The sequence below is a fragment of the Acinonyx jubatus genome, chromosome B1, assembly GCF_027475565.1.
Source record: "Acinonyx jubatus isolate Ajub_Pintada_27869175 chromosome B1, VMU_Ajub_asm_v1.0, whole genome shotgun sequence".
Taxonomy (NCBI): Eukaryota; Metazoa; Chordata; class Mammalia; order Carnivora; family Felidae; genus Acinonyx; species Acinonyx jubatus.
In genome coordinates this window covers 103,185,194-103,197,690 of record NC_069382.1, presented here as the reverse complement: position 1 = coordinate 103,197,690, position 12,497 = coordinate 103,185,194, and the positions used below count along the sequence as shown (strand labels likewise).

Below are 12,497 nucleotides of genomic sequence, written 5' to 3'. Positions count from 1 at the left end.
ACGGCAGAGAGAGAGGGGGAGACAGAATCTGAAGCAGGCTCCAGGCTTTCAGGTGCCAGCGCAGAGTCCGACGTGGGGCTCAAACCCAAGAACTGTGAGATTATAACCTGAGCCAAAGTTGGATGCTTAACCAACTGAGCCACCCAGGCGCCCCCTTAAGATAGCATTTTTTAACCTTTACAAAATGTTTATGGTTTGAACATTTATTCATCATGTTATTATATAATGGCCTTCCTTTTCTACTGAAGTATAACTTACATATATAAAAGTGCAATAAGTAGTAAATGTGGTGCTCAATGAATTTTAAGAAACCAGCATGCAAATCAAGAGAGAGAATACTACCAGAATCCCCGCACCCACCTACCTTGTGCTTCCTCACAGTCACTAGCCTCTCTCAAAGAAAACCAGTATCCTGGCTTCTAATATCATAAATTATTTTGCATGGCTTTGAGATGTGTGTAAAAGGAATCATACAGTATCAGCTCCTCTGTATCCAGCTTGTTCTATTAAGTGACTGAGCCACCCAGGTGTCCCTGTTCAATATCATTCTGGTTTTACAGATATTATTGTGTATAGTTGTAATTCTTTCATTTTCATTGCTTTATAGCATTCCATTGTTTGAATATATCAAAATTTCCTTATTCCATTCCTTTCCAATGTAGATGTTGGGGTTTTTTTCTAGTTTTTGGCTTTTTTTTGACTAATCATGTTAAGAACACTTTTGTACCTATCCTTCAGAGATCATAACTATTTTTTTTTTCTGTTGGTTATCAACTAGGGGTAGAATTTTTAGTTATATAGCACACTTATGGCCAACTTTAGTAGAAAAATGCCAAGTTTTCAAAATGGTTGTACTGATTTTCATTCCCAACAGTGTATGAGTTTTCTTGTTATTCCACATTCTCAGTAACATTTGATATTGTTCGTCTTTTTAAATTTAGCCTTTCTGGTGAGCACATAGAGATATTTTATGGTTTTAATGTACATTTCTTTCATGAGCAGTAACATTGAGCTTATTTCATATATTTATTGGCCATTTGGAGATCCTCTTTTGTGAATTATTTGAGATTTTTTTTCTGTTAGGTTACTTGCTTTTTCTTGTTGATTTGTAGAAATTCTTTATGTATTATTTTTTTCTTTTTCTTCTTTATATATTCTTAATGAGCCCTTCGTCAGTTACATATGTTGCAAATATACATTCTCCTATTTTTCAGGTTTCTTTTCACATTCCTAATGGTGTTTTTTGATGACCAAAAATACTTAATGTAGCCTAGTTCATCTTTTTGTTTCTGTATGGTCGATTTTTTGTGTCTTTTTAAAGATATTTTTGCATACTATAAAATCATAAAAATATGCTTCTATGTTCTTACAACTTACAAATCTGAAATCCATCTGGAGTTGATTTTTTTGTATGTATGAGATAGAGGTCAAGATACCTTCTTTTTTCCACAAAGATATCTAATTGGCACCAAGTATTAAGTGACCATCCTTTCCCCACTCCACCATAGTGTCATCACTGTCATATATAACCATATATGTGGACTCTACACTCTCCTGTTCATTGGATCTATTTGTGTACGTCACACGATCTTGTTTACTGTACCTTTGTAATTAATACTAATTTCTGCTAATAAATACTAATACTAATATACTTAATACTAATATCTAGTTTTGCTCATCTTCTTCAAGATTGCCTTGGAAATTCTTGGCCCTGTGCATTTTCATATAACTTTTTAGAATCAGCTTACCAATGTCCATAAAGAAATTAGTAGAATTTTTATTAAGATTGCATTAAATCTATTAATTTGTGGTAGAAATGCCATCCTAAATATTGAGTCTTCCAATCTTTGAATGCCTTTAGGTCATCTTTAATTGCACTTGATAAAACTTCTACTGTTTTTAGATTCATTCCTTGGTGGGGCTTTTTGATGCAATATCAAGTGGTGTCTTGTTTTTTATTTCATTTTGCATTTCTTTGTTGATGGTTCTGAGCCTTGTGAATTCTCTTCCTTACCTATATTGCACTAGGTTAGCTCTCCAGTACAACATTAAGTAAAAGTGGTGATGATGACACATGTCTTATTCCTGACGTTAGGGGAAATCTTTCAGTAGTTTTTTTTTTCCCTATTCTCAAGGGGAATTCTTTCAACAGACTAGTTTGTAGACACTCTTTATTAGCTTAAAAGAGCTCCTTCTATTCCTAGATTGCTAAGAGTTTTATCATGAGTGGGTGTACTTTGTCTTTAAGTTATTTATCCATTGCATCTCTTCCCTTACTAAAATGAGCACTCCATGAAGTCTTCACTGTTGTAACACCAGCAACTAGAACAATGACTACTGAAAATGAATTAATGAACAAATGATTGAGTGAAAGTAAAATCCCATTTAACTATTAGTATTTATATGAAACAAGGTCAGAGAATAAAATTTTACCACATTGCCTTGTGAAAGAAATTCACTCTAAATATTAAGAATAACTAGAAACTTTCTTTCCCAAACATAATAGAAATAAGAAAACACTTCTGGCAACTTATTTTTTTGCCTAATGCTGAATGTGAAAGATTGACTCTAGCCATTACTCTCCTTCCTTTTTGTTTCTGAAATATTTGTCCTTTTCCCCTACGTGGGCATTTCCCACAGCTCACAGTAAGAATGGCCACTACTTAAGCCAAAGAAAGTAGAACACAGGAGAAAGCTAAGGCCAAGGCTTGAAGGGATCTTGTTATCTGCATATGATATGAAAGCTTCCACGCAACTTAGCTAGGCTTATCTAAAACCAATAAAGTCATTTTTTAGTGGGAACAGATGTAAAGTTTAATACTCCTAATCTTTCAAAAATTAGATATTGTAAAGTTTAATTGAATTATATTGTCTTTCTAAATATGTAATTCCTTATCCTATTAAAAATTCTATTTTATTCAATCTCAAAGGGAAGGAGAAAAATAGCACTATCATAATAGTAAGACTTTCTTTCAGGAAGAGGTTCCATCTCGTTTGATATATATTTAGTTTTCGAAGCATTTGTGGATTTTTTGAGAAGTAAAGAGATTAAGGAAATAAAATCATAGTTCCCTTCTAGTGAGCAGCACCACATTCTAGGTACTTAGCTAATCACTTTTCATGTACCTTCTCAATGAATTCTAGGAGTTAAAGATTATGTTACCCTGTTTCTAGATAAGAACATAGAAACTTAGAGGGGCCTAAGGTCATACAGCTAGTTAAGTGCCAAAAACAGTCTTAACTTTAGATCAGGCAGAGCCCAAGTCTTATGCATTAGATAAATTGCATTTTTAATATTTAATTGGCAGTCCTTAATAAAGGAAGCTGAATGGCAAAAGGTTCCTTCCCCTTATCTATAGATACTTTAGGTTTGTATATTTTCCCAGATCATGGAGAACCAGCAGTCTTGGTAAATTCTAACTATATTACAGAATTAATTAACAATGTAAAGAGCAATATTATATCGAATTCATAAATGATGATCTTATTTCTAAAATCCAAATTTGGTCAATGAATGATAGTTAAGGGCTCTGAATTTGGAGTTGTTTATCTGGGTTAGAATTTGGAGCCCATTATGGAAAGATCCCAAATTTCCATCAAATGATGAATGGATTAGAAGAAGTGATATATATATATATATATATATATATATATATATATATATATATACACAGAAATATATATAATATATATGAAAAATATATATGAAAAATATATATTATATATATATATCCAGAATACTACTCAGCGTTGGAAAATGAAATCTTGGGGCTCCTGGGTGGCTCAGTCAGTTAAGCGTCTGATTTTGGCTCAGGACATGATCTTGTAGCTCGTGGTTCGAGCCTGCGTCAAGCTCTGTGCCGACACTCAGAGCCTGAAGCCTGCTTCAGATTCTGTGTCTCCTTCTCTCTCTGTCCTGCCCGCCACTAGCACACTTGCTCACTCACTCTCTCTCAAAAATAAATAAACATTAAAAAAAGAAAAGAAAAATATTGAAATCTTGCCATTTGCAACAATGTGGACGGAACTGGAAGGTATTATGCTAAGTGAAATAAGTCAGTCAGAGAAAGACAGATACCATATGTTTTCATTCATATGTGGAGTTTGAGAAACTTAACAGAAGACCATAGGGGAAGGGAAGGAAAAATAAGTTACAAACAGAGAGGAAAGCAAACCATAAGAGACTCTTAGATACAGAGAACAAACTGAGGGTTGATCAGGGTTGGGGGGTGGGGGAGAAGGGAAAATGGGTGACGGGCATTGAGGAGGGCACTTGTTGGGATGAGCACTGGGTGTTGTAGGTAAGTGATGGATCACTGGAATCCACCCCTGAAGCCAAAACTACACTGTATGTTAACTAACTTGACAATAAATTATAAAAATAAATAAATAAAATAAATTTCTAAATTAAAACAAAAAGAATTTATAGGTCAGAGACAAAATTTGACCATGTTTTGTTGTGAAAGAAAATCACTCTAAAATACTAAGAATAATTAAAAGCTTTCTTTCCCAAAACAAAAATTAAAAAAAAAAAAAACAAAAAACTTCTGGCAACTCAATTTTTTGTCCAATGCTGAATGCTAAAGAATGTCTCTAGGCAGTTGCTCTCCTTCCTTTTTGTTTCTGAAATATTTGTCCTCTTTCCTTACTTGAGCACTTCCCACACCTCACAATAAAAATGTCCAGTAAGAAACTGGCTTCTGTACCAACCTTGTCAGTGACTTGGGACAAATTATTTCACCTTTCCAAATATCAGTTTCCTTATTTGAAGAATAGAGTTAGTAGTAGCCCACACCTCATAAGGTTGTAGTGAGAATTAAATGAGATGGTGCTTATAAAACAGTTAACACAATGCTCGACAAAAGGTAGAGTCTCAATCAATGATGATTTTAAATATCATGGCAGGAAAAATTGAAGATAAAATACTGAAAGATAAGTTATTTAAATAGATACAAAATAAATAATAATTTGCACTAACTTTATTAGATTTCAGCATAGTTTTGTAACAATTTAAGAAATGACACTTAAAATTGGGGAATTTGACTTCTAGTTCTCTCTTCCTCCAGTTCTAACAAAGGTGGGCAAAAGTCAGGAGATAAAAGGGTGGCAAGAGCCCAGGACAGCCCATCACAGCTATGTTTCAACTGCTTTTTATCGTAATGTTTAAAGTAATAAGCAATAGACATTTATTCTCAGTATAATTGTGATACAAAATATACCCAAAGTAGGATTAAGTGAAATCAGATAAGAAAGAGTTATAAAGGAAAAGGGAAAGGCATATATTTATGCCTACTATGAATTTATATAAATCCATCAAAGGGCAGACATCATTTGTCTAATACCTGCATGATTCAAATGTATAAATATTTTAATAGCAGATTTCACCATGGTATTCAGGAAAGAACAACAAACGCCTGAGCTATCTTTCCAAAGCTACCTTTCCACTGTCCTGATAAATAAACTTTGTGTAAAGTCCAGGTAGAAAAAGGAGCAAAGGGGAGATGACAAGAAAGGTGCAGGAAAGATAGGAGTTACAGGGGACAGGGAATAGAGATTTAAAGCAGTAGGAGGAGTGACTTTTCATAATCTAGGAAATCTCATCTCCCTCTACCCACATTCACTGCATCCAGAGGAGGTGGAAGCCAGAAACAAACTGATTACTGGGAAACCCCAAGAGACTTATGCCTTTTTTCAGTGTGGGACCGTAAAACTGCAATAAGTAACTGATTGTAATCTTCGCTGATATGGTATCCTGAGGACATACAAAATGCTAAGCAAGAGGAGAGTCTCTTGGATGTAAGTAGAGATGTTTAATTGTGGTGAAACTATATGACATCATCCTTGTGTCCAAAAACAAAAACGAAACAAACAAACAAAACATGTATTTAAGCATCGCCAGTCACATGTAACAAATGCTTCTTCACCAGGGCCACCATATTTATCACCTAAAGATAGCAGTACTCAAAACCCTGCAATGATTGGGGTCATCAGAGATTCTAAACCCTGACTCCATATTCCCATTCCTTTGCATTCCTCTCTAGAAGTCTTCCCTGAGCTGTAAAATAATCACTCAGAAACCCGAAGCTGGTAACTCATTAATCAGGCCAGTCAGTTAATTTTGATGCCTTGGTCTTGGCATCTGCCACATAACATGCAGGTGACACCTTCCCCCACACTCTGATGCAGTATCATTGTGAAAAAAATAAAACGAAACTCAAGGAGACCTGAAAAAGACACAAGAAGAACAAGAGTAGGAAATAAAAAAAGAAAGGAAAAAGGCATTTTAGATTATCCAATAGGTGCCAGGATTATAGTACCACTTCTTCTCAAAAAGAATAAAATAGGTATTGCGATCCATCTTTTTACCTATATAAATACAGACATTAAGGGGTTATGTGACTTGCCTACAATCACACAATTCAAATGTATTGGAACCTATAAATAAAGACTTCTCTGACTCTAAAAGCTATCCTTGTTTCACTATATTATGGTAACATGGGTGTGCGATGAAGAGGGAAAAAATTAGGGAACTAAAACATTAAATTTAAAGGTGCCCTTTACATATAAAGAAAAAAAGTTCCTTTATATTAACAAGTATTTAATCATATGAAAGTGAAACTGAAGTCTGTCCTTGTTGAAGTATTATGTTATTCTATTCATCCTACATTACTAATATTTGTTCTTCCTATATAAATTAGAACAAGGGGCTCCTGGGTGGCTCAGTCAGTCGAGTGTCCAACTTCGGCTCAGGTCATGATCTCGCAGTCCATGAGTTAGAGCCCCTCATCGGGCTCTGTGCTGACAGCTCAGAGCCTGGAGCCTGCTTTGGATTCTGTGTCTCCCTCTGTCTCTGCCCCTCCCCCACTCACACCCTGTCTCTCTCTCTCTCTCTCTCTCTCTCTCTCTCACTTTCTCTCTCTCTCTCTCAAAAATAAATTAAAAAAAAATTTTTTAATTAGAATGAGTGTGCAGCCTCATACTACACCTTTATCTTTAGTAAGTCACTTTCTTTGCCCAGTAAATCATAGGACATGATTCTTTTCCTGCCAATGGACTCTGCCTTCCTTCTCTTGCAAAAATGAATAGAAAACAGTAGTAACAGGCACCCGGCTTGGTTGGCTGGGTCAGAGCAGCAGTGCACCCTCCATCTTTAGCCTGTAAGGCACCATGGAAACCCGTCATATCAGAAAAATGAAATTTTTGAAAATATGAGAGAAGATTTTCTCCACACAGAGAGGACATCATTTGAAGAACCTACTATTCTATATTCTAAGAGTTTATTAGATTCAGTGTTGTGGCTGAAATTTCAGTGTTGTTGCAAAACTTTGTGATGATTAATATCATCTTATGATATGCCGGGAAAGTGGTGAGGCACCTTAAAGTGCTCTCATGTCATGCTTCAGTGAAGAAACAAAGAGAGTCCCATCCCCCTCAAGAAAACTGTGGAATTTCCCACACTCAGCTAAACTGCTGGTCAGGGAAAATGGAGGAAATAAAACATGACTAAAAAGGAAGAAATCAGAGGAATAACAACAGGGCTGACTCTCAAGGAAATAGGAGTTTCTTTTTGTTGTTGTTAATGTTTATTTATTTTGAGAGAGAGAGAGCATGTGTGCAAGTAGGGGAGACACAGAGAGAGAAGTAGAGAGAATTCCAAGCAGGCTCCACAGGGTCAGCACAGAGCCTGAGATGCGGGACTGATCTCACGAACCCGTGAGATCCTGACCTGAGCTGAAATCAACAGTCTTATGCTTAACCGACTAAGCCACCCATGTGCCCCAGAAATATGAGTTTCTTGATGGAAAGTCTGCTTCCAGGAACTTGAGAAAAAGGTCAAGCATGAGAAACATGAGTCCACCAAGGATCAGCTTGGCTTGTTTTACTATGACTTCATCACTTCTCAGCCTCTTTCCTTCACTTTCATCCTTTCTCCCTTCTTCCCTTCCGCTTTCTCTCATTTACCCAATAACAATTTCTACATTTCCTTTTTTCCCCCTTGTTTATGCCATATTTTTCATTAAATACTGAGTAGCTTCTTCTCAGAGCTAATGAGGAACCCAAATAAATTATAGAATTATTCCTTTGTGACTATGATGTCACAACCTATATCAGAAAGACCTACTGCTAGAGCTCTGCCACTCATTTCTTTACTCGTATTCCCTTAATTCAATTTCCTACTCATCCCTCCATTTCCTCCAAACTACAGGTTAATACAAATACAATAAGAGAGTTCTAATGTCCTTGGGAATGGTTGTGTATTTCCATTTTGCAGTGATTTTATACCTATGTCTTATGTTGAAAAACTTTTAAAAGAGCTTTGTCACAGTCTCTTGTTGTTCCCCAAGTAACAGGTTTTCCTTTGCTACATTTCATGTTCAAGCCTTATATGTATCAAAAAGAGTATAAATGGTGTCTTCTAAGTACATATATGTGTGTATGTAATTGGATGGATGGATGGATGGATGGATGGATGGATGGATAAATAGGCAATTTATATAGATAGGCAGACAATCATTGCAACTGGGATTAACTGAATAATCTTTTTTCCTCCAAAGGAACTGAAGAAGAAGATGAAGGGGATGACCATCTTCTGGGGTCTGTGGATGAGTTTTGGTGGTTTCCTCATATGTGGAGCCATATGCAACCCCACCTCTTCCATAATGAGTCATCTTTGGTGGAGCAAATGATTCTCAACAAAAAATTTGCCTTAGTAAGTAACTCTCAATCAAAAAATTTGCCTTAGTAACTCTTTTGAATATTACATTGAGCTAGTATACACTGACATTAGAACAAGTTGGTATTTTAGCCTTTCAGCATGTGACTTTTGAATTTCTATGGGACGCTCAGTACTATGCCTAATACTTTGAGGGTTCTAATTTAGGAAAAACTTCACAAGACACTCTAAGACTTACCTACTAGACAGTTTAGTCAGAGCTCATAAGACATGGCACTCTGTCCAGAAGGAGCTTCTTGCTATATTAGGAAGGCAAAATATGCACACAAAACAATTTTCCAACAAAATGAGATATTCCATAACCTACTACTAAACTGTACAGATATAAGAACCCACAGTTCAGAGAAATAAGTGTCATTGGGAGTGGCCAGGAAAATGTACTTGTGGAAACAGGACTCTAGGTACACCTGAAATAAGAATAAAATTTACGTGCCAGGAAGCACTGGAGTGTAATGAGGCTGAGGGAAAAGACCATGTAAGGAGACCATAATGTGGGCACTAGGTAATGAAGACTGAGTCAGAAAGGTAATGGAAACGGGAGGAAAACCATTTAAACACATTGCAAACATATATGTTATAGTGATGGAACATTCACTTGACTGGTACACTGTTTTCTACTGAAGGCTTTCTGCTTCCTGACAGGGAAATTTACAGTAGAAGTTCTAATAAGTACAGTGTATGAGAAAATGTGCTGTAAGCAGCAGGGATGGTATATAGTGATTAACAACCCAATATAGCATGTTTGTTTCTGTGAATAATACTAATGGCACACAAACACATGGAGGACTCCAGATAGGCATTTGTCTATTTACCCAGCATTCTCACACCTTGGGCAGGGAGTGCCTTGGGGTAGGAACTATATTCAGTTCATCACGGCATGGCAGCTCCTATATCATGAAGGTACTCAATAAGTATTTGTAGAATAAATGATCAAGGCAACAGAAATTATCATTCAAAAAGGATTTGAAATGTAATATATTTTTGTCTATTATAGCATTTTTTATTTCCAAACCATAAAGCTGATATTACAAAGTTCATAAATTATTTATATTGAGAATAATTCTAAAACCATCATATCATGTTCCTAAGCAAATCCTACTAATTGTAGACTTATCCCAGTGTGTAAAATGAATTAAAATACACAATGATGGTTAATTTAAATATGATTTTGAAAAACTTAAAATATAATTGCTCCCTTGACAAACAGAAAATGTTTTACCAGAGATTTAAAGTTCTAATCCCATAACTAGAAATGATTGATTTCAAATACAACTGCTCAACTTTGAGGCTTTTCCACATATATGCCTTTCTCATCATTATAGTCCTTAAACAGTATAGTTCCCAACGTTATATGTTCTTAAACATTATAGTTCTATTTCTTAACATATTTCACCCTGAAATGACGTAAGAGATTGTGGTTGTCAAGGGTTATGTCTCCCTTTGCCGGCCACCTGACCATACAACTGTTAGCTTTTTGGCCACTTAGAATTTCAGAGTACGGACACTCACTTATCATAGAGTGTATTCTATGTAAACTGGAGCCAGGATGTTCAGGTAATTGATCCACATGGTACCTTACTTAAAGGTGCACAATAAAAAGTAAGAATTTATAAAATACATTTTTCTATTGAGAATATAGAAGGCCAAACACTTTATGGATAGCATTAGAAGCCCATACTTGTCTTTGAACTTCAGTGACTGCCCAAAATAGATACGCAGCTGCAAGTGCACGATGGGCATGCACTGATATTTTGTCAAGAAAATGAGAATAGTGTCCTCCATATTGATATTGTGAAAATGTTCGGATAGAATTTGCAAACTCTTGTGAGATGAAGAGCCTCCTTTATCCCCCTAGAATATAAACAGAAATAGCGAACAGCACGTAAGAGTGTGTAAACATTGTCACACTTTTTAATGGAGAGCACTAAAAATCCTATCTCGATGCAGCAAACATTGATTCTATCATCTTCAAAAGTCTAAGACTTGCTGATATAAGCAACATTAATCAGCATGAGAGGATGTGAAGAAGAAAATTACTTTTATTCTTTAATCTGTGGAGAAAGAAAGGAAATGGTGAAAGAAGAAATACATAGAGTAAAAGAAAGTATTAGTATAAGATTAAAAAGGAGAAGTAAGCAGGAAGGTTTTTGTTGTTTGTTGTTTTTGGTAGCTTTCAAAAAACTAGTTTATCAAGGCAAATGTGATGAACATGACATTAACTGCTATCTATATTCCTCTGCAGCTACATAGTATCTAAACAATAGTATTCTATTATTACTTGAACGGATGGATCACTGAATATTATGTTTGTATTAAAACAAGTGTAAATACTTGAAAGTGCATATAATGAGAACAGACATGCACAGGGATTATATACATTTTTTTAGAATTCTCAACTAAAAAGAATCATGAGTTGAATAATTCAGAACTGAAATTTGGTCATTCTTAACCTCCTCACTCAAGTGCCAAGCAAAGGACATTTTCTTCAAAATTTCTTTCCTAAGTACAGGTTGACAACCCAAATTACGATCCTCAAAGCAGCAGAGAACAGTCATGAAGGATCTTCAGAAATAAGGCCAAATATGTTCTTTAATATTTAATCAATTATAGGACCCATGGATTTTTTTTGGGGGGGGGGAGTCAGCAAAGGACAGATAAGAAAAAAGACAAATCCAGGACCAGTCCGCCCAGCCATAATCCCAAGAAAGAGAATATATATATGTAAAGCAATTGAGAACAGTGATTGGCACCTCACAAACAGTGATGGCAGCTGTTGTTTTGATTATCATTCTATTCACTATCAGAAACCTGCCATCTTCAATTTTTGCCTAGGCTCCTGGGAGGCATTTAGAGTGACAGGTGAGAGGAACCAAAATCCTCAAGTTTAAAAGCTTATTCTGAATTGCTATGACATTTGGCTAATGTGAATTCTACACATTTTCTAAACATGTGTTAACTCTTCTACTTCCCATCAAGGCATTAGGGTTACAAAGAAGAGGCTTTGCTGCTAAATTTAAAGAGGTAATGAGAAAAGGGTTTTCGTTTTTTATACATTCCATATTATTTCCTTTAATTCTTATAGCAATCCTGAATTGTAATTATATTCATTCTCACTTTATAGAAAAGGAAAGTGAAAATCAGAGAAATACAGTGATTCACTCAGGATTATAAAGCTTCGTGGGGGTAGAATTAAGACAAGAAATCCAGGTCTTCTAAAATGGCATATATTGTAACCGCCCAGGCTTTCTCACTAGCCTCTCAACCCAGTTCGAAGGAGTAAGTCTAGATTTCCCTTTTGTCTGGTAATCCAAAAGAATATTTGATAATTCTGATAACATAAAGGAAATTGAAAACTAGAGGTGGAACTCATACGGCAACTTTTTCCTGAGGTTTCCAGAGGTCCCCTAAACTAAGATAGGCAGAGTTTCTAAAATGTTGGGAAAGGAGACAACTAAATCTGAGGACCTTTCCACGTGAATGAGTTTCTTTTGTCATCTATAGATAGAAAGACTGCTTTAATTCAATGGAAATTATTCTAGAGGAAGTTTTGCCTCAACTACCAACTCACTAGATGAAACAAGGAAAAGCTTAACCTGTGCTAACAGTGCATTTCTAAACTGGGTAGCATCCTGCTTTTCTCCACCAGCTTAGAGGCTCTGAATTTAAAAATGAGCATTTGTGTTTCTCCCAGTGAAGGAACTGAAAGAACATACAGAGAAGCAATGTGCTGGCCTGGGAGCAAGTGGGTATTCAGACAAGACTG

The 12,497-nt window shown here is 35.7% G+C and overlaps 1 protein-coding gene across 2 annotated transcripts in view; it reads left to right on the top strand.

Moving 5' to 3' along the window:
• Positions 1–12,497, top strand: part of LOC106978082 (bifunctional heparan sulfate N-deacetylase/N-sulfotransferase 3) — a 180,536-nt gene that overhangs the window by 62,337 nt on the left and 105,702 nt on the right. For both annotated transcript variants that reach the window (XM_053217007.1, XM_015075727.3), the window contains exon 4: positions 8,556–8,710. In XM_053217007.1, coding sequence (XP_053072982.1) covers positions 8,556–8,710 — 155 coding nt within the window. The remainder of the gene's footprint in view (positions 1–8,555; positions 8,711–12,497) is intronic.